The sequence below is a fragment of the Neovison vison genome, chromosome 2, assembly GCF_020171115.1.
Source record: "Neovison vison isolate M4711 chromosome 2, ASM_NN_V1, whole genome shotgun sequence".
NCBI lineage: Eukaryota > Metazoa > Chordata > Mammalia > Carnivora > Mustelidae > Neogale > Neogale vison.
This window is the reverse complement of record NC_058092.1, coordinates 214,384,073-214,405,989: the sequence shown is the minus strand read 5'-3', so window position 1 is coordinate 214,405,989 and position 21,917 is coordinate 214,384,073. Positions and strand designations below refer to the sequence as shown.

The window sequence follows — 21,917 nt, the reverse complement described above, 5'->3', positions numbered from 1 at the left end:
CATTTCAAATAACTTCACTCTCTGCTTTTGCTTCCTATGTGTCTTTCTACTGGATCATTCTATGGGCATGCACATAGCCTGTGGTTTTTCTTGTTTAAAAACAAGAAGTTCTTGCCCTGGCTGGATATCCCATCCAGATACAGCCCTAGACCTCAGTTTCTTTTTAAAATAAAACTCTGAATTTTCTGAGCTCTCTGTCTTCACTTCCTCCTCCTGTTCTCTCTTGAACCGTCCATTCAAACCCACGAAGAATTCCAGATTGCTAAGGTTTTCCATCGTCCTCTTACTTGACTTAGCCATGCAGTTAAGGAAGTCAGTGTTGTGGTCATTGACACATTATCTTCCCTGTTTTCCAGAATACCATTCTATCTTGGATTTTCCTCTTATCTCACTGGCTACTCTTTCTCAGTCTCCATTGCTATTTTCCCCCTTGTTTCCCTCCAGATGTTGGAGTGCTCCAGAGTTCAGGCCCATGCTTTTCTTCTCTAAGTTGTGGCTTAAGTGACCTCATCCAATTTCAAGGCATTGATTACCACCTACATGCTAGTGAATCCCACCCCCTTATCTCCAACTGGAAACTCTCCCCTGAACCTCATTTCATATATAGCTAGCTGCCTATTTGACATCTCCATTTCAGCAGCTAGTAAGTCCCGTCATCCTCAGCATGTCCAGAACCAAATTCCTATCTTCATCCACCCTTCGCCAGACCTGCTTCTTCTAACTTCTTGTCAGTAAATGACAGTTGCATTCATCCAAAAGCATCGGAGTCATCGTTTTCTTCTCACTCCCCACCTCTGACCTATCAGCTAATCTTGTCACTTCTACCTTTAGAATAGTTCTAGAATCTGACCACTTCTTTCCCACCCACTGCTACTGTGCGTTGATTTTTGCAGTGTCATCCCGTCTGGTCTCCTTGCTTTTGCCTTTCCTCCCTAACATCTCTTCTCAGTGCTATTATCTATAGTCATCCCATTAACACAGAAGTTTCCCATCTCAGAATAAAGCCAAAATTCTTACACTGGCCCCCTGCCTTCTGGCTTGTCTTACCTGTCTTCTCATTCCCCTCTTTAACTTGGTGCCAGCCACACTGACCTGCTTGCTATTCCTACAGCACTGGCCTAGTCCCACCTCAGGGCCTTGGTCATTGCTATTTGCAGTGCTAGGATTCTTTTCCCTTAGATATCCTCATGGCTTATTCCCTCACCTCCTTCAAGGCTCTGCTCACATGTCACTTTACCACTGAGACCTTCTCTGATTACTGTGTTTAAAATTGTGACTCCTTTCCCTACCCTTCTGGCACTGTAATTTTTCTCTGCTTCTTTTTTCTTTTCTTCGATCAGATCTATTGGTACTCATCACCATCAGAAATGGGTTTTTTTGTTACCCTCCTCCCCCAGAATGTAATGTCTACAAAGACAGGGACTTTGTTGTCTTTGTTTTGTTTTGTTTCAACTTCTGTATCTCCAGTGCTTGAAAACATGCCAAATGAAATGGACAAAAATGTGTAAGATATACTGTGTTAGAATTTAAAACTTCTGCTCTGAGAAAGACACTATTAAGAAAATTAAGAGATAAGCCAATATTTGAATAAGAAATATTTGCAAATAAGAAAATATTTGCAAAACACACATGGGATAAAGTACTTGTATCTAAAATATACAAAGAGGGGCACCTGGGTGGCTCAGTTGGTTAAGCATCTGATTCTTGATTTTGGCTCAGGGCATGATCTCAAGGTTGTGAGATCAAGCCCGTCAGTCTCCACACTGAACATGGAGCCTGCTTAAGATTCTCTCTCCCTCTCCTTTTGCCCCTCTTCCCCTAAAATACACACACACACACACACACACACACCTTTTAAAACTCATAAAAATCAATTGTGAGAAAAAAAAAACAATTAAAAAGGGGACAAAAGACACCTCACCAATGAAGATACACAGATAAGCTTATTTAAAGGTAATCAACAGGGCGCCTGGGTGGCTCAGTGGGTTAAGCCACTGCCTTCGGCTCAGGTCATGATCTCAGGGTCCTGGGATCGAGTCCCGCATCGGGCTCTCTGCTCAGCAGGGGCCTGTTTCCCTTCCCCTCTGTCTGCCTGCCTCTCTGCCTACTGTGATCTCTCTCTGTCAAATAAATAAATAAAATCTTTAAAAAAAAAAAAAAAAAAGGTAATCAACATCTTAGGGAACTGAAAAACAATGAAATGCCACTACATACATACCAGAATGGCTAAAATCCAAAAAACTGATAATATCAAATGCTGACAAGGAGGAAGAGCAACAGGAACTTCTATTCATTGCCCGTGGAAATGCAGAATGGTACAACTACTTTGGAAGACAGTGTGCAGTCTCTTACAAAACTAATTATAATCTTACTAAACTGTGTGATCCAGCAATCACTCTAATCTACCCAATTAGATGAAAACTTATATCCACACAAAATTCTGCGTGTGAATGCTTATAGCAGCTTTATTCAGCATTACCAAAAATTAGAAGCGACTGAGATGTCTTACAGTAGGCAAATGAATAAACAAACTGTAGTACATCTATATAATAGCATATTATTTCTAGATAAAAAGAAATGAAAAAAAATTTTTAAGGGGATCTCAAGTCACGAAAAAACATGGAGGAAACTTAAATGCATATTACTAAGTGAAAGTCAGTCTGAAAAAGGATACATCCTCTCTTTTTCCAACTATAAGCCATTTTTAAAAAGGCAAACTATAGAAATCGGTAAAAATCTTGGGCACCTGGGTGGCTCAGATGGTTAAGCCTCTGCCTTTGGCTCAGATCATGATCCCAAGATCTTGGGATCAAGTCCTGCATTGGGCTCCCTGCTCAGCAGGGGGTCTGCTTCTCACTCCCCCTCTGCTCCCCCTGCTTGTGTTCTCTCACTCTCTCTGTCAAATAAATAAATAAATAATAAAATTTAAAAAAAAAGTCTCTACAAGTAAAAAGTTAGTGGTTGCCAGAACTCCAGGGGAGCGTGGAGGGATGGATGAATAGGTGACATACAGAGGGCTTTTAGAGTGACGAAACTATTCCGAATGAAACCATAAGGTGCATACATGTTAGTACAGATAAGTCAAAATCCATAGTTTAGGGGCACCTGGATGGCTTAGTGGGTGAAGCTTTGCCTTCGGCTCAGGTCATGATCTCAGGGTCCTGGGATCGAGCCCCACATCAGGCTCTCTGCTCGGCGGAGAGCCTGCTCCCCCATCTCTCTCTGCCTGCCTCTCTGCCTACTTGTGATCTGTCAAATAAATGAAACTTTTTTTAAAAAATCCATAGTTTAAAATACAAAGAATGAACCGGATGTATCACTATTGGTTCATAAATTGTGAGGAGAAGTGCACCACACTAAAGCAAGAGGTTATTGGGAGAGGTAGATGTACAGAACTCTCTGTGCTGTCTAACCAGTTACTCTGTAAATTAAAAACTGCTTAAAAATTGAAGTGAAGGGGGAAACACCTGGGCAGCTTGGTTAAGCATCTGCCTTCAGCTCAGGTCATGATCCCGGGGTGTTGGGATTGAGTCCCACATCAGGCTTCTGGCTTGTGGGGAGTCTGCTTCTCCCTCTACCCTTCCCCCCTGCTTATGATCTCTCTCACTCTCATTCAGGGAAATAAATAAAATACTAAAAATATTGGTTCAGGTCATGACCCAGGGTCCTGGAGCCCCACATCAGGCTCCCTGTTCAGCGGGGAGCCTGCTTCTCCCTCTGCCTGCCTCTTCCCCGCTTGTGCTCTCTCTCTATCTCTCTGACAAATAATTAAATAAAATCTTTTTTCAAAAATTAAAGTGAGTTAATTAAACTGTAGATTGAAGTCAAATCATTACGCTATACACCTTAAACTTCTACAGTTACTGTATGCCGATTATACCTCAATGAAACTGGTGGGGCTGGGCTATAGATTTCTCATCCTTTCTGAGTCAAGAGTTAGGGAAAAGCAGGTGGCTGAGAGAAGTAACAGTTCATTCTGTTCTTCTGCTGGATTAAGGTACTTTGAAAGAAATACCCAAATAAGAGGAATATAGAAAGACATTAATGACCATGTGGCTCAATAAGGAGGCCTCAACCTTTCTGGTCTACTTTTAAATCCCAGGCCCTAACACCTTGAGGGGAGAATGCAAGGTAGTTATAGTATGACCCAGACTCCACATTTCTTACTAGGTGAGAGTGCCCAGGAATTTTCAGACACTCCAGTAAAAGTCGGTCTGAGCTACCTAAGGGGACTTTCTTCCCACTACCTTAGGCTGCCAGTTCCAGACAGTGTTTTGGATTCCAGGTTACCCTTTCGTTATTTTCTGGAGCCATTTGAGATTAAACAAGTCTGGGGGTGCAGCTGAATCCCCAGAGTTAGATTCTAAGGCCCTGTGGCTCAGCCCTGTCTGCCAGTTTCAGAAGCAGCTTGGAGTGGTAGTGGTTGATGCATTTTATTAGTTTGTCTGTATTTAATAGTCTTTCATTGTTGGTTGAAAAGACCTATTACCCTAGCCTCCACATTGCCTAGAAGAGCGGGGTTGAAGCTCGATACATTTCGCTACCTGGTTAACCCTTTCCATTTATCTCTGGAGTGTAACAAGAAATTCTTTCTTTTTTTGAAAAACACATTGAGCCTGGTAATCAGACTATTACATTGAGCAGTCAACAGCATGAATGCAAAAAAATAAATCTACGTTAAAACCCTCTGTTGGAATGCTTTACACTTTCCATGGAACAGAAACTGAAATAACCTGTTATACAATTAGTCACAAATACAGTCCTCGAGTTTTTTGCCCAGGCACAAGAGTATTGTCTAAAACATGTCTTAAGGGACTCCTGGGCGGCTCAGACAGTGAAGCATCTTGCCTTCGGCTCGGGTCATAATCCCAGGGTCCTAGGATCGAGCCCCACAGCTGGCTCCCTGCTTTGCGGAGGCTTCTCCCTCTCCCTCTGCCTGCCACTCCCCCTGCTTGTGCTCTCTCTCTCTGTCAAATAGATAAGTAAAATCTTTAAAAAATAAAAATAAAATAAATAAATAAAACATGTCTTCTTTGTAGCAGCGAGGCCCTGCCACCACTGTTCTTGGCTGAGGTCACAAATCTGTTGTAACCTATAGATTCCCTGTCACTTCTCTGGCTCTCCTCTCCTGCTCAGCTTTGTTTCCTGGCAGTCATGACAACCCACTGCCACTGCCATAGCCACTGCTGCTGCTGGAACTGCCACAGCCACCTTGGTTTCCTGGTTTGGCAAAGTAATGGCCTCCACCACTGTAGGGGCCAGAGCTTTTGCCTCCAAAATTTCCTCCTTTCATGAGTCTAAAACATGAGGACTGATTGTTATAACTGTCAGTGAATTATGACCAAATCTTTTAGAGCCATCCCCACTGCCACCGTAGTCACTACCACCTCGACTGCTACCAACGCCCCCTCACCCACACAAGTCCCTCCATGACCAAAGTTGTCATTCCCACCAAAACTACCTCCATCACCATCACCGTAGTTTCCAGAACCATTTCAGCCTCTTCGGCTGGATGAAGCACTAACCATCTCTTGCTTAGACAGGGCTTCCCTTACTTCACAGTCATGGCCATTATGATGTTTTTGAATGACAGTTTTATCTACAGAGTCATGGTCATCAAATATTACAAAAGCAAAGCCTCTCTTCTTGCCACTGCCTCAGTCATGATTTCAGTCACTTCTACTTTCCCATACTGTTCAAAATTATCTCTTGGATGATGTTCTCCAGTGTCTTATTTGATGCCACCAACAAAAATCTTTTTCACACTTAAGTGGGCACCAGGCCTTTGAGAATCTTCTCTTGAGACAGCCCTGTTTGGTTCCACAACTCTTCCATCCACCTTATGTGGCTTCAAGTTCATGGCTGCATCCATTTCTTCCCCATTGGCTTCCATGACAAACCCAAAGTCTCTAGAGCCCTTGGGGTTTGGATCTCATTACCACACAGCCTGTAGGCATTCCCCATGGCTCAGGATGGCTCCTCAGACTCTCATCGGTTGTTTCAAAGCTCAGCCCTTCGATGAAGAGCCTCGACTGCGCTCCAGGCTCTTTGGGAGACTCTGACTTAAACATGACAGCGGTGGGAGGGGAGACTTTAAAGATGCTTACTTGGCGGCGCCCACGGGCAGAAAAAAATAATCCCAAGAAATTCTCACTTTAGAACAGGTGTTGACAAACTGATCCAGCCTGCCTCCTATTATTATGTAGCCTGTGAGCTAAGAATGGCTTTCACATTTTTAAGTGGTGGTGGTGGGGGGTGGGATCAAAAGAATCAGATTTCATGACACATGAAAATATTATGAAATTTAAAGTTCAGAGTCCATAAATAAAGAAGGTTGGAACACAGCCATGTCCCCTTGTTTATGGATTTTCTATGGTTGCTTTTGGACTGCAACAGCAACGTTCAATAGTTAGGAAAGAGATGGTATAGGCCACAGAGCTTAAAATATTTACACCTGACCCCTTATAGAAAAAGATCGACAAACCCCAGTTTTGAGCATTAAGTGGTTCTCTAGAGGTTTGAAAGAGTCAAGGCAACTCCGAAAAGTGCCAGTCGTTCTCAGGGAAGATGATATTGAGGACAGCCGACTTCAGCTTTAATAATTTGGAGGAAATGACTAAGAAATAAAACTTGAGGTGTCATAGAAGGGAGGGGAGAGAATGTCTTCCATTTCTCTTAGACCAGAAGATAACAGCTTTTTGATACATTAAAAATACAAAGTGTTTCAAGATATGTCAGATTACTTCTAAACTCTGTTTACTTTATTATCAGTTTTGTGTTTAGATGCAACATAATATAAACAAATTAACTATGTCATTGTTTCCATATCCGAAGTGTAGAACACCAAGTGAAGTAGATCTCAAATAGTCATCTCTTGTATTATTTCCGTGAGTCACTCACACTTGAGCCTCAGTACTTCTAGAGCACAAATAATTGAAAACCATATTACCCAGAAACCTCATTTGTCCGTTTCAGCTTCCTCTTAGACTTTTGCTGGAGCTGCCATATCAAGCCCACTTGTAAGTGTCCTCCTTCTTTATCTCTGCCTACCCCTCTTGGGGAGAAATACTTAGGAGCAGTTAAATGGCCAAAAGGTGGCAGCAGGAGGGAGAAGGACCAGAATCAAGAGGAGAAACAAAGAGCCCTCCACTCACCTAGTCTCTGGATAATCTACAGTTGATTGAACTTTCCTCAAGAAAAAATACTCTTGTCTAGCTCTTCCTCCCCCAACCAAATAAAAATTTCAAAGCAACTGCCACGAAAGATATGAATTGGCTTTGCTTAGGTAAAGCATCATTCTGAGTGCCATGGATTATAACTTCATTTTAGAATAGCTTTATGAAACTTGATTTTTGAAAGTCCACAATTTTTTTAAAGATTTTATTTATTTATTTGACAGAGAGAGAGAGAGAGAGATCACAAGTAGGTAGAGAGGCAGGCAGTAGGGGAGGGGGATAGCAGGCTCCCCGCTGAGCAGAGAGCCCGATGTGGGGCTCCATCCCAGGACCCTGAGATCATGACCTGAGCCGAAGGCAGAGGCTTAACCCTCTGAGCCACCCAGGCGTCCCAAAAGTCCATAATTTTTTTAAAACATTTTATGATTTAAGTAATCTCCACTCCATCTTGGGACTTGAACTCACAACCCCAAGATCAAGAGTCATAGGCTCAAAAAAAAAAAAAAAAAAAAAAAAAAAAGTCATAGGCTCCACCGACTGAGCCAGCCAGGTGCCCAGTCCATGTTTTAGGATCAGTCAGAAACACTAGAAATGTTTAACTTTCCCTGATAGTTTCAGAGTGGCTTTTTTTTTTTTTTTAAGATTTTATTTATTTATTTGAGAGGGAGGGAAGGAGAGAGAGAATGATCGAGCAAGAGCACAAGAGCAGGGGGAGGGAGAAGCAGACTCCCTGCTGAAAAGGGGCCAGATGTGGGGCTCAATCCCAGGACCTGGGATCCTGACCTGAGCTGAAGGCAGATGCTTAACCAACTGAGCCACCCAGGTGCCCCAAAGTTTGTTTGTTTGTTTGTTTGTTTTCATTAATACTTTGTTTTTCGACAAAGTTTCTAAAAAAATTTTTTTTACTTCACTAGATTAATAGCTATTAAAAAAAAATAGGTTAACCTTATTCTCAGCTATTGACCAGAAGAAAACAGATCCTTGGGTGAAAATGTGAAGACACTAGACAGCACTGGCTTGGCAGGTGACAGGAAGAAGAGAATGCCACTGCAGAAAAACAAACTTGTGGGATCACCAGAGATTGGCTTGTCTCTGTCTTGACTTTTTCACTTGGCCCTTATAATAAATGAGGCTGTTGTTTTACAGACTTTCTCCTAGAATTATTGTATAGTAATTTTCAAATTTTATACAAGTTATGTGAGAAACATATTAAATGATAGAATATATGTGCAGTTTAGGAAGATCCTCTTTTTTAATTTTTTTTTTTTTTAAGTAAATTCTATCCCCAACATGGGGCTCAGAATCATGACCCTGAGATCAAGAGTCACATGCTCTCCCAATAGAGCCAGCCAGGTGCCTCCTCCGTCTAAAACTTTTAATGAAAATGTTTCCATGAAATTTCTTGTCAAAGCAATAAGTAGCAAGTAATTTAGCAATTTTAAGTTAAAAATGTCTTCTCATTCACCTTTGGACTTTCGTCTTTCTTGTCTGTGATTAAACCACCTTTCCATTCCTCCTTTCTCTCTAATTATGTTTTGTCATATCAAACATCAATTTCTTTCTTTTTTTAAGATCTTTATTTTTATTTGTCAGAGAGAGAGGGAGAGGTAGGCAGAGGGAGAAGCAGACTCCCCACTGAGCAAGGAGCCTGATACAGAACTCGATCCCAGGACCCTGGGATCATGACCTGAGCCAAAGGCAGATGCTTAACCACTGAGCCTCCCAAGCATCCTGTTTTGTGTTGTTTTTAGGTGAATATGCTCTTTTAAAAGAGTATTTTCATAATACCATTAGTTTAATAGCAATTTTAAATTCTTTAAAGAAAGTTTGCAAATTTGATAATTTTTAAGAGTAGCAACTGGGAAAACATTTAATATGTTCTTCAATGGAAAAAAAAAGGGGGGGCCCTCCAAGGGGCACCTGGCTGGCTCAGGGTCATGAGTTTGAGTCCCACATGGGGGTACAGATTACTTAAATAAATAATATTTTTTTAAAAGGCTGACAAAATTATATCTATAATTTTCTTTTTTAATTATGAAGAAGAATTAGAAGGGAACTTTCACAAGAAATTAAAATAATTAATGTGTTTGAGTTCTATAACTGTAGACAATTTTTCTCCTTTGGTCTTACTTCATTTCCCTTATTGTTATTATAGGATGTTATTTATGCAATTAATAAAATTCAGGGATGGGGAAAAAAAGCTTGGGATTTATAATTTACAGTGACTCTTGAGACTTCTCTTACTTCTGGCAAAGCCTATGCCCTTGCTATTTCCAGTACTTGATCTTAACCTCCCAGGAAGCCTGAGAAGGTGGGAATGGAATGGAGATCAGGGAGTCTCCTACCTTGGCTCCTGAAGTCAGCGTACAGTTAATACTGCAGAATGTACTTTCAGAGCCTTGATGCTCCAGGACTACGGTATTTGTAAGTGCCTCGAGACACCATCCCTTCCCGACAGTTTGGGAAGCAGAACAGCAGAGTGCTCAAGAGCACCTGTGGACTTTACTCCCAGGTAGGCCTGAGTTTGAATCCCACGCAGATGCCTGGGTGAATCCCAGTCTTATTAGAACTTGGGCAGAGGGGCGCCTGGGTGGCTTAGTGGGTTAAGCCTCTGCCTTCAGCTTAGGTCGTGATCCCAGGATCCCTGGGATTGGGCTCCCTGCTCAGCGGGAAGCCTGCTTCTCCCTTTCGCACTCCCCCTGCTTGTGTTCCCTGTCTCACTGTCTCTCTTTATCAAATGAAAAATAATTTTTTTTAAATAACTTGGGCATAATACTTAATTTCTTTGGCTTATGTTTATCTATGTATAAAATGGGAAAATAATGAAATCTCTCATAAAGTCATAACGAGAATTAATAGAGTAAATCTGAGCAAGAATGTTCAGTGAATGCACAATAAATGTTCCTATTTTTATGCTTCTTGGCTCTCCTGACATCTACTTTGGAGCTTTGCTGGAAATATTTTCTGGGTAGCCCCCTTTAATCAATCCATCAATCAATCAATTAGTGTATTTTGCATCCAGGGATGAGGTAAGAGTTTTCAGCTCAGTTTCTGTTTGTTGTGCTAATGAGAAATCTGCTTGGGGATCCTCTGCTCCTTCTGCAGAAGCTGCCCTGTCTTCTCTGTTTATTAAAGTAACCTTCTCCTTTTACTTTACAGATCTATGTAATTGACAGTGCAGACAGAAAAAGATTTGAAGAGACGGGTCAGGTAAATAATTCTTCTGTTGAGATGTTTTCCAAATAACTAGGTATTCATTAATCTACCCTGTAAATGTATGAGAGAAAAGGAGGCATTTTTTGTTTAACCTTTGCAGTTTAAACAAAAAAGTCGTTCTGGCAAGCAAGCAAAAATAGCAGTTGCCAAAAAAAAAATAAAAATAAAAATAAAAAATAAAAGGTTCCCTTCAAGGAAATTAGTTGAGAGTCCTTTAAACTATTTTTTTGATTACAGCCTTTTAGTTTTAGTCAGATAAACAAGATAGAAGCAAAAGGAATTTACCACCATGCTCAAAAGTTCAGGTTTCTTCCCAGGCCACTTAGAAATGAACCCAGAGGAACAATTCTCTTGTCATTTCTATGCACATTTTCAACAGCCGCTTAATTGATCCAAGGGTATCTCTGAAAAATTTGAAGGGATGGGAGGAAATATGCAAGCCAAGACTAAGCCGCCCTTGTTCCGGAGCCAAAAGATAGACTTTGAACCCAAATATGGCTTCACACGCACAGTACATGTCAACATGATTACACGGTGAGATTTGTGTGCACGGTTTTAAAGAGAGAAGCAGTGGACATCACCATTTTACCCAGATGGAGTATACTGATAAGAAGCGAGGAGTAGAATGACCTCTTTAGAGAGGTGTGCAGGAGCTTGGCCTGTGTCCTCAACTGGCACAGGTGGCCTTCCAAAGGTAGCATTCCCCATGCTTATGTCCCCTTTCCCTAAAAATTAGTTTGAGAACTCCTTTCCACACCTCGATGACTTCTGTATCATCACTCAGGTGAAGCAATGCCAAACACGAGCTTAGAGGTTAAGGGGTATTAGTAGGATGATATGCCTCTTGAACCCCTAGTTCCCTTTGACAGCTCAAGTGTCCCAAGCAGCAGAAATGTGAGTTGAATAGGGAAGAGGTGGGTCCCCATCCTATGCTGATTGCAGACGGAATTAAGATACAGCTAGGACCCCAAGCAATAACCGAATATCAGACACTTGGCCAGACAGACTAAAGATGGTTATTTTAGGGTGTGAGTTTGATGACATGCATTGCACATGGTTTGAAGGTACAGATTGATGAAGCAGCATTATAATCTCCAGAGTCACTGTTAATTTCAGTGTAAAATGTTTGTCCTATTTGCGTGTGCACGCATGCATTGAAAGTCATTTGCAGGGCGCCTGGGTGGCTCAGTGGGTTAAGCCGCTGCCTTCGGCTCAGGTCATAGTCCCAGGGTCCTGGGATCAAGCCCCACATCGGGCTCTCTGCTGAGCAGGGAGCCTGCTTCCCCCTCTCTCTCTGCCTCTCTGCCTACTTGTGATCTCTGTCTGTTAAATAAATAAAAAAATTTAAAAAAAAAAAAAAAAGAAAGTTATTTGCAGATCCCAACCTTGAGTAAGTTTTAAATCTCTATCCACAACGTATGTTCTCCTTTGAACAGTGTTTCTGAGGGTATGATCTCTGCATCCATGGCAGAGCCATTTGTGGAGTGTGTTGAAACGCAGATTCCTTGGCCCTACCTCAGACTTTCCAAATTCAGCATCTCTGGGATAGGCCCAGGAGTCTGCCAGGGAATTCTTCCCCAGGCTCAAGGTTGAGAACCATTGCCCTTAGAAGTTGCTAGTTGATCAGCTTAACACTTCTGTGTTTTTCTAGTTGGAAGTACATGGTTAAATATCGTAGATTTCATCCTTCCCTTCCCATCCATTCCCGAAATGATCCAGGAACTAGCTGAATTACTGGAAGAAGAAAAGCTAAGTTGTGTGCCAGTGCTCATCTTTGCTAACAAGCAGGATTTGCTCACGGCAGCCCCTGCCTCTGAAATTGCAGAAGGACTAAACCTGCACACCATCCGCGACCGCGTCTGGCAGATCCAGTCCTGCTCAGCTCTCACGGGAGAGGGCGTTCAGGTGAGATTACCAGAAGGCTTGGTTACCTGGCAACATGGCACCCAACCAACGTAGTCTGTCTCCTTGGTTGAGCTGAGCTAGATAGGAAAAGATATGAAACCAATAGCCTTTGATTGGCAGACGAACCGCTCCAGGATGCGAAAGGCATGGAGGAGTTTGGTTCTTTTTAACTTAGCAACCAATCTGATAATCATTAACTATTCCAGAAAGCCGCTGATGAACCACCCCACGCGAGGGACAAACTACCCCACTGGGTAGGAGGTCAGAACAGAAGACCTTCGAAGATGCTTTCTAACTAGGATTCTTTGATGACGGGGTTGGGGGTTTTGTGTTGTGTCTAATATTATGGATGCTAAGTGCTTGTGCTCCCAAGGTAACCGCCGTCAACAGTCGCGTACACAGTTATCCTAGAAGTGTTTCGATTTTGCTCTTGGCTAACTCCCCTGCCCTCAGGGCTGGTGTCTCTTTCCTGCTACTTCATGTTGGTCTCCCACCGGGAGGCTTCTGCTGACAGAAAGCCCCATGCTTTATACCAAGGAACTATAAACCAGAGGAGCAGTCTCCCCCCTCATTTGATATTAATTTAGGGCAGAAAATGGTTGTATCCCAGCTACCTGAGAGCCTGCATCCTCAAAGAATGAGAAACTGTTTCAGCTCTGATGCTTCCCGCCAAGCAGCCTCGAACCAGCTGACACGTGGGGCTACTTCTTTATTCTGGAGCCTCAGCGTGGCGACATGCCTCAATTTAAACATCTGGTGTACCTGCCAGGGAAGTGGCCCGGTGCTTCGAGAAGCAGACAGTCCTGCTCCAGGGTGCTGGGAGGGGATTAGCAACATCTGAAGGGATGGAGTCTTCCCCCCACTGCCATATGGCAGATGTCAGAACCACATGGCCAGTTTGCTTGTCTCCCAACTTGGTTCGGGCGATTTGCTTCCTCATTTTTGTCCTGCAGCCTCTTTCCATTTCCCTTCTAATGCTCTTCGTGCCTCTCTCCTAAGACATTTGACATTGATTGGTCTTAAAACTGCCTGACTGCTTTTATCTCAATCAAATAATCACTTCCAAGAATTATCTCAGTTGTTCCATCTGTTTGCCGCTTTGGCTTTTTTCTTTTTGTTACACAAACAGCTGGAGCGTGCTTCTGTGCTTGGCCTCTAGATCCGAGGGCCCAGCAGTCCACACTGGCCTTGCGCCTCCTCCTCCAGGCTCCTCAGTACCTGCACCCTCAGAAGCTCTCCGTGCACGTGTGCGTGTTATGGGGCTCTCAGGTAGCCAGAGAGGTGCTCGGCTGCGTCCCCAGAACAGATGCTGGAGCTTTGTGGGTCTCTGTGAGGTTTAGGTTCGGGAAGGGTCAGGCCTTTGTATTTCCTTCCGTCCTAGACTCTGGCTATAAAAGTAATATACTCTCATTGTGAATCATGTACAAGTATATAAAACTAAAAACTGAAAAGTTCTTTCCTCTCTCCCCTAATCCCACTCGACAAAGGAACTGATCACACGAGTAGTTTTTTTCTTCTCAAGCCTCCTCTCTAAAATTGCAGTCACATATGTGATTATATTTCTACCAGGTTTCAAATTAACTGCATTTTTCAGCTTAATTTACAAGCTGGTCCAACGAGTATACTACAGCCCAGCATGTTTTTGATAGGTAAACTCTCATCTTTTTATTTAGCTTCTCACTTAAAAGAAAGAAACCCAAGTTTTGCCTAAGGCAGCTCCCTGGATTGTGCATAAAATGGTATTCATGAGGCCTGAGGTTATTTTGGTGAGGAGGCGGCCCAGGAAAGGATAATAGCTTTCTTGTGTTCGTACAAACTACTTCAGGAAGAGGATTCTGCCTCTCTAAATGGTTTAGAACACAAACACGGAAAGTAGAGAACAGGGGTGCCTGGGTGGCTCAGTTGGTACCGTGTGGGACTCTTGATCTTGGAGTTGTGAGTTTGAGCCCCATGTTGGGTGTAGATAACTTAAAAATTTTTTAAAAAGCAAAGTAGAAAATGTCTTGAGTTGCAGACTCCAAAGGTAGTACTAGAGAAAATACGTGTTTTGTGCATACTCCTGAGAAAAAGGGACTTGACAGCTCTGTAATCTTCACTGGGCCAGAGTATTGAAAGGAAGAAAAAGCAAAGCTGAAATTAACAGTGAGGCTCTTGTTTTCTTCAGCCAGCCTTAGGGATGTCAAAAGGAGGGCTAGAGTTATCTAGAATCAGCATTTACAGTGTTGGCATTCAAGTCAAGGGTGCTTCTTCAGAGGAGCCTGGAGATTGGGAGGGAGCACTGCTCATTGTCTGCCCCGAGTGCAGGCCCCACTGCCCCACTCCAGTTTGGCAGAGAGTAGGAGGGTGGAGAGATTTGTGTTCATGGCTGTGTCACCCACCATGGAAGTGGAGTTCCCTTCATGCCAAAAAAGAGGCAGTGAGCTCTCAGACTGAGGGTGGGGGTTGGCAAGGGAGGGCTTTAAAATCAACCGGTTTGAATCAAGTGAGATGTCATGTGTGGTTTGATTTTGTGCAGAAAGTTCTTCTCAGATCAGGGCCTTCAGCAACCAGGTTTACAGGAAGTGATATCAAGAGAGATACAACAAAGAGCTGTGAACAAGAAAAATAACAATTTTATATGGAGGAGAAATAGTTTGAAGGTCACTTAATTAGTTTAGTAGATAGTACCATGGTGTATAGAATTGGGTAGTTAAGACTGGGATTTCAAGGTTAATGAGATTAGATTATGGTTAATAGAATGATATAAATTTAGAGAATTTAACCATTATTTGAAATGGGTTATTTAATAAAAATGTTAATTAAGAAGGGAATCTGTCGTCTATTGTCCTTTAATGGTAACCTTTGGGGACTGGAGAAAGGTCGGCAAGTTTTCTGTGGAAATGCTTTTTTCACTGTGAGGCACTGATTGACCATGTCCATCCCTTAGGTAATGCCTCTGACCTGAGGTCCTGCCCACTCGGCCAGTTTCTTACTTTTCACTTTAAAAAGAGTCACTTACTTGGAATTCTTTTCCTACATTGCTTAGTTCAAGTGTAGGCCTTTAATGACTCGGATTAATTAAGGCTTTAACTATTCCTCAGAATGAAAGACGTCACTTGAAAAATGTCCATAAGATGACTTTCAGGCATGGATACTGTGTAATAATTACTAGGATTCCCTTATTCCTATTTCACCCTCCCACTCTTCCACCCACCGCCCCCCGAATGCTGGTCTGTAATGGGAGACCCTCCCAAGATGATCTGACATTAAATGGGTCAGGTAACATCTGGCACCACAGCTCTAATGAGCCTGAAAGAAAATGTACCAAGGTTTTTTAAAAAGACCTGGGATTTCTGTTACAGTTTCAGGTGTTCAGAGACAGTGTCCCTGTTTGCATTGTGTTTGGGCCTATGTGTTCCATCTAAATGCATTTGTGAGACGGGTCTCAGACTGCTACGTGGCACGGTCGGGTGGGTGAGCGGAGCAGTGGCCATGGGTCCGCGCGATGGTGGGCCGAACCCTCTAGACTGAGAGGGTACATGCGTCGCTTCTCCTTAGTGGAGTAGCTGCAACACAGGATTCCAGATTATGGAAGTTTGTGATTCTGGGCAATGATCTGAGGTTCTTGTTCTCCCGGCTCTTCTGAAGGCAAATAAGTATCTGCGGTCCGTGTGTTTCCACAGCCCCTGCTCTGGGTATGGAAAAGGGCTTCTGAAGGCTTCGGGATAGTTCAGAACAGGTCTTTGTTTGGCTGATTGATGGTGAGGAGGAGGCCAGCCATATGTGATTGAAGCAGGTTTTCATAGGAAACTGTCAAGAGCCAAGCACAGGTAAATGGCACTAAAAGCTGGAGGAGACTCCAGTCTTGGAAACTCTGTCCTGCTGAGAGGTCCATAGTCCAGACGAGTGATCAGAAAAGACCCAGTTATGTCAAGTAGCTGAATGCAGAGAGGAGAAACTGAAATACATCTGGGGAAACCTGCAGCCCCCTTGGCTAGACTGCCTTCCAGACACAGAGCAGCCGCCCTCCGGCCCCCTGGGGCTCGGCCCTGCCCTAGTGCATAGCATGTAACTCCAGGACGCTCTTCTTTCCCCTTCGTGTAGAGAAAATGATGAACAAAGCATCTGGCTCAGAGCCAGAGAAAGATAGAGGAATCGATTCCTCTCCCACTTACAAACCCGAACTGGAACCCCTTAGCACGGCTCTCCTCTGCTCTCGCAGTTTCAGGTGGCTGAAGATATTCCTTCTCTACAATCCCCGTGTGTTTAATTAAAATTATAGTGGATTAGAATTTCCCTTCAAAGCAGAGATTGGCAGTTTCGGCCTGGCCTCTAGCCTCAGTCATCACAGAGGCCTGCCCACACCAGTAGCTCTGAGCTCACAGGTTTCCCTACGGATTGCTCTCTGTACCCTCCACCTGATGCTCACCCTCTCTCCCACATCTCTCCACATTCCCCATCTTCCTGCTCCAAACAGGAGTAAGCCGGCTCAGTCATCTCACCAACACAGAAAGGACCCCCAGTAACCTGAGCCCCACGAGCGCTTTGCACATGGCCACTAAACAGTCACTAGCCACGTTTTTGGGTTTTGTTTCTTTTAACCTTGATCTAGGGGACTTTGCCCTTAATAAGCCAACAGGATTTCAATATTTTAAAAAATGACATTCACCACTTCTTTCCAAAGCCTGATGTCAGTTATTTTTGACTCCAGTGTACATGGAACTGCTTATCTACAAGTCAGACCTCAGGGTTATTTTTAAATTTTCAAACCTCTCTGTAGACTAAGAAAGCAAACTCAGAACATGTGGTTTTGCTACCTCTCTGGTGCAGTACCTTTGTCACCAGAAAAAAAGTATTAATAGTGAGCAGTATTTTACGTCCACTGCCTCCAGCTGCTCCTTGACCCTGGAAGCCCCGTGGCATGACTGGATAGGCTGTGATGCTCAGCAGGGGTCTGAGCACCTCGTCATCCTAAAGCAATTACTCATGTGACCATGTGGTCCTCGTGGCATTTAAAACCAGGCCTACCCAACCATGGCTACTGCTTCTTCCTTCCAACCATCCACAGTGATGGATGCATGGTAGAAAGACCAAGTTCAAAGCAGCAGTGCAGTCAGAAGCCGCTCTTCCCATAGAAAGGGGCAATGCGGGGCACCTGCGTGGCTCAGACGGTTAAATGTCTGCCTTCAGCTCAGGTCAGGATCCTGGGATGAAGCCCTGCATTGGGCTCCTTGCTCAGTGGGGAGTCTGCTTCTCCCTCTCCCTTTGCTGCCCCGAAACCACCACCACCCGCCCCTGCTTGTGTGCGCGCATGCTCTCTTTCTCACAAATACAGTTAAAAAAAGAAAGGGGCATCACACCTTCAGTCTTGGACGGGACTCCTACATTTCCAGCCAGATGGTTAGGGGCAGCCTTGTATTTTTCCCAGTGTTTATCATAGGGAATAATATCAGGACACAGTAAAATGTAAGATTATTTTCCTTTTGCCATGATGCTAAACAAAGCTCAGTGTTTGAGGTTCAAGGACTCTCTTTAGTCTCTATTATTGAATTGAAGCTAATCAATTCAAACTGGGTTTCAGCAAGGTTGATCAGGAGGCGGTGCGGGGGAGGACTGCACCTGCCCTAAGATGGTCATCCCAGGACAGAGATCAAATGTGCGGAAATTTGGTCAAACGAGTTTTTAACAATAAAGGTTCAACCACTAAACAAACCTAAGAGTTCATTTCCTTCTCTGGAGGCAGAGACAGCAATAACCTACTTCAGGTAGACAGTCACCTTTCCTCCGTCGTCTGTTTTCAAAAAAACTAGGCCTTGCCAAATTCAGGCAAGGGCCATGGGGTACACCAGTGAACTTGCGGAGTGGAGGGTCCCTCGTCCGTTTCTCCGAGGGGCGCGGCCCCTGCAGGCGTGGTCTGGCAGACAGTCATCTGCCGGGATCTCGCAGCAAGGGACACGCGTGCAGGCTTCCACCTGCAGCCCGGGAATCTTGAGAGCTAAGTGACCAAAACAGCCTCTGAGACGTTCCGAGCAGCCGCACAAGCGTGCAGGGTGCCTGGCTGGGGGTTCTGGCCCCGTATCAGCAAGAAGCCCATGAGGACAAAGCAGGATTGCTCCCTTTCCCACCCAGCCACAGGGCAATGCCCGCCTTGTCTTGAGCGCGCGTTCGCCAAGCTAGGGCGCTAGCTGCAGAGCGCAGGTGCGGGAGCTGTGGCCACGTTCATGGCCTGCCTCTGCCTCCCATGATTCTGTGTCCCCACTTCCTCCTCCGGACTGTGGATGTTATAACAGTACCTACTCCACAGCGCTGTCACGAGGATTCATTTCAAAGATACAAGTTCTGTGTCTGCTCTAGGCCTGGCACCCGGATACCACGCTAGGCTCTGTAAACACAACCTCAGGCCAGTCCGACCCGGCCCCCGTCGCAGGGCTCCCGGACATCACCACTGTCCTGCCTTCCCAGGGGGCAACGTGGCCCAGCTTGTACCTGCTTTGACTGAAGAGGCCTCATCCCCGGTAACTACAGACTCCCCGACACCTCTTACCTCCAGCTCGGGTTCTCGGGGTAACGACAGGAAAGGGACCACTCCCCAACCTCCGGACACTTCGGACCAGGGCAGCCTCCGAGAGCCAGCTCAGCCACAGGCCTCGGGCCCTGTTAATCTCCCCAGGCCTCCCACACTCCTTCAGGTTACAGTCGGCAGCTGTGGAGACCCAGGGCGGGGCAGGTCAGCTGGTGGGGACTGACCTCTGAGCGCCCTCTGTTGGCCAGACTGTGGCGGGAAGGGCTTTGCCACCCCCGGCCCTTGCTCACATCTGGAAGACACTGCCTCGAAGCAGGGCTCCGTGGTTTAAATCCCCTCCACCCCCATCACAGATACCCAGGAAGAAGCTGCCCCCTCACCCTCCACATGCTGCTTTGGGTTCCTGCAGCTGAGTAAATATTTTTCCTATCTCTTTGGCTGCATTCATGTTCAGTAACATATAATAAAAGAAACCCCCCCCCCAATAATCAGCCACAAACCAAGAGGAAAAATTGCCATTCGTGTAGTGTGGGAACACAGTTCTCGATTTCTCTGAGTGGACGATTTGATAAAATCTGCAAGTATCTTTAGAGGAGAAAATACCGAGGTGCACACCTTGGATAGTGTTTGTCTGGGTTCCTGAAGGTGGAAAGGGCTGCACAAGTGCTGAGCTGTTCAGCTTCGAAGGCAAAGGGAAGATGGTTATCTCCTTCAACTCTCTTTTATTTGTAAAATCTTTTTTGTCTCCTGGCAGGTGATCATTTTTTTTTCCTGGAAACCAATTAGCTACTAAAATTAAACATGCTTCTCTTTAAATTAATCCTTTTCATAAAATGGTCTTAAAATTGGCCTCCGCTTTTCACAGTAAGTAGCTGACCCAGTTGTAACTGGAGACGCTTTGGGAGTCCACCTTTCTCCCACCTCGGCATCCTCCTACCCTTGCCCCCACTGTTGCCAGGTGCTGTCCACCTTTGGGCTTTGGGCGGTGGCCAGCCACATCTTGGCAAACGCCCTAAGGTCTGCCCTGGGACAGCCAATGGATTATCTGGTTCTCCTGCCCAAGTGTTCTGATGGCAACTGGCAGAGTTTTAATCACTGTAAATTCAGGTTATGGTCAGATTAGCCAGGAGATAGGATGCCTGCTGGTTGTTTTGCAGTGATGTATTGTTTACGGGATTAATGTCCCGAATGGCCAAGGGTGTCAGCTGATATTTATTACTTTAAGCTGTCTCAGCTGTTCAGGTTCAACTCCTAGCTCCATGGTCACAGGAAATGTGGGCTCTGCATGTCGTGTATGCCCTGAGATGGGCAAATGCAGCCGGGACCAACTGCGAGTAGGTGTCACAGATGCAGAGGAAGGGGATTCGCTGCAGGAGCCTCCTTTGATTTTGTTCTGGGCTTCCAAGGGAACTCCGCACACCCCTGAAGGTCGGAGAGGCTCTGGGGAAAGGGAGAGCATTCAGGGATGGCTCCAGAGGGGGTTGAAAAGGAGGTCATCGCTGGCAGGCCTGGCATCCATGAGAAAGCATGCTGCCTGCCAGGTGGCTGTAGGCATTGTGTGATTTTTTACCCCCGTCCCTCTCCCGCCTTCTAAGAGAGGACACTTTCAAGGTCACTGTGCCTTTAAGGAAATCTTCTCCCCAGTCCCTCAGCTTGGTAGTGCTTAAAGCTTCAAGAATCAAGCCAGCCCTTTGAAACCTGTGTGTAGTGCTGCACGAAGAGAAATAAGGCACATTGCCCCAGTGTGTGTCTAGTAACACACACTGCAGTTGGTTTGTTTTTCCGAAAAAATTTAATTTAACCCAAGTGTACACTGTCACACTGTAAACACACTGGGGCACCAGAAGGGTGGCTTATTGAATTTAATGCCCTGGCAAAGGTCAGCTTTTAGAAAAAGCCAAAAATGGCTGGAATCTCTGATAGCTCTTCAATCAGGCCTTGGATCCAGGCAGATGTGTTTATTTTTTCAGAGGGAGTTCCTGAGGACCCATCTCAAGTTCACACACTGGGCACTCCCCCTCCCATCTTCTTCCTGTGCTCTCAGAGGCCCCCCCTTCTCCTCCCCAGGAGGCCACTGTCCCTGGTCACCCAGGTGGGCCCCTGGGCCAAGCAAACTCCCTGGAGCTCGGGGTTGGGGTGAGAGGACCCAGGGGCCCCCCACTCCCCACCCCAGCTTGAGTGTGTGGTGCCTTTCTTACAACTAACACTGCCTTTCTCTGCTCATTTCCCTCTAAGGACGGCATGAACTGGGTCTGCAAAAATGTCAACGCAAAGAAGAAATAAAATCTAGCTGAACGGAGAGACGCAGGAGCTGCGGGAGCTGAATTCTGTCCTGAAAAACACTAATTTGCTGCTTTCTGACCAAATGTTTTTCCATCTGTGTACAGCTACAGCTGTTTGAAGAGAGGGAACAACACAGTTTAAAAAGAATCCCCATTCCAGCAGTAGATTTAACTGATCTCTGAGGTTCAGTATCATTTTTCAAATAAAGGAATTATATTATTTCCTCTGCATAATTGAAATAGTATTAAATGTCTCAAAGCACATGATTAGAAAATGAGATCTTTTAAATGAGCAAGAGATTACATTGCAGTTTAGACAATTCCAGTGGGCTTTTTTCTTTCGAAAAAAAAAAAGAAAAGAAAGGAAAAGAGGAAGAAGCAGCTTATGGTGCATTCATTTATTTCCTGACCTGTCCCTTACATCCCTTCCTACACATACCCCCCTCCCCCGCCGACATGGTTCTGAAACCACAGACCATGTTTGTTGGGTGTTTTTACTGGTGCTGGGCAGTGATTTTTACCATCACCAACCAAGCTAGGCTGGGAAGCGGCTGGTGGGGGGAGGGGAGGGATAGCAGATGATTAAACCATCTTGTCATGCAGGTAGGAGACTGTATCTGTAATCCTCACTCTTGGTGGGGGGGAATCTTTCTTATAAACAAGTCACCACAGAAACATACCTCGTCCCCACCCTCTTACCCCCCTGGCCAGCCACACAGGGAAGCAAATTCTTATGACTTTTGACAGTAATGACATCTGGAATGTAAGGAGAGGTGGGAGGTTTAATTCCAGAAAAATTACAAGGTCCTTAAAAAGCCCTCACATTGAGGGCTCAGG

The 21,917-nt window shown here is 44.8% G+C and overlaps 1 protein-coding gene across 1 annotated transcript in view; it reads left to right on the top strand.

Moving 5' to 3' along the window:
* Window positions 1-21,314, top strand: part of ARL3 (ADP ribosylation factor like GTPase 3) — a 35,181-nt gene extending 13,867 nt beyond the window's left edge. The window contains exons 4-6 of the mRNA XM_044240404.1: window positions 10,335-10,385; window positions 12,111-12,296; window positions 21,034-21,314. Coding sequence (XP_044096339.1) covers window positions 10,335-10,385; window positions 12,111-12,296; window positions 21,034-21,081 — 285 coding nt within the window. The 3' untranslated portion in view covers window positions 21,082-21,314. The remainder of the gene's footprint in view (window positions 1-10,334; window positions 10,386-12,110; window positions 12,297-21,033) is intronic.
* Window positions 21,315-21,917: the final 603 nt, after the last annotated feature.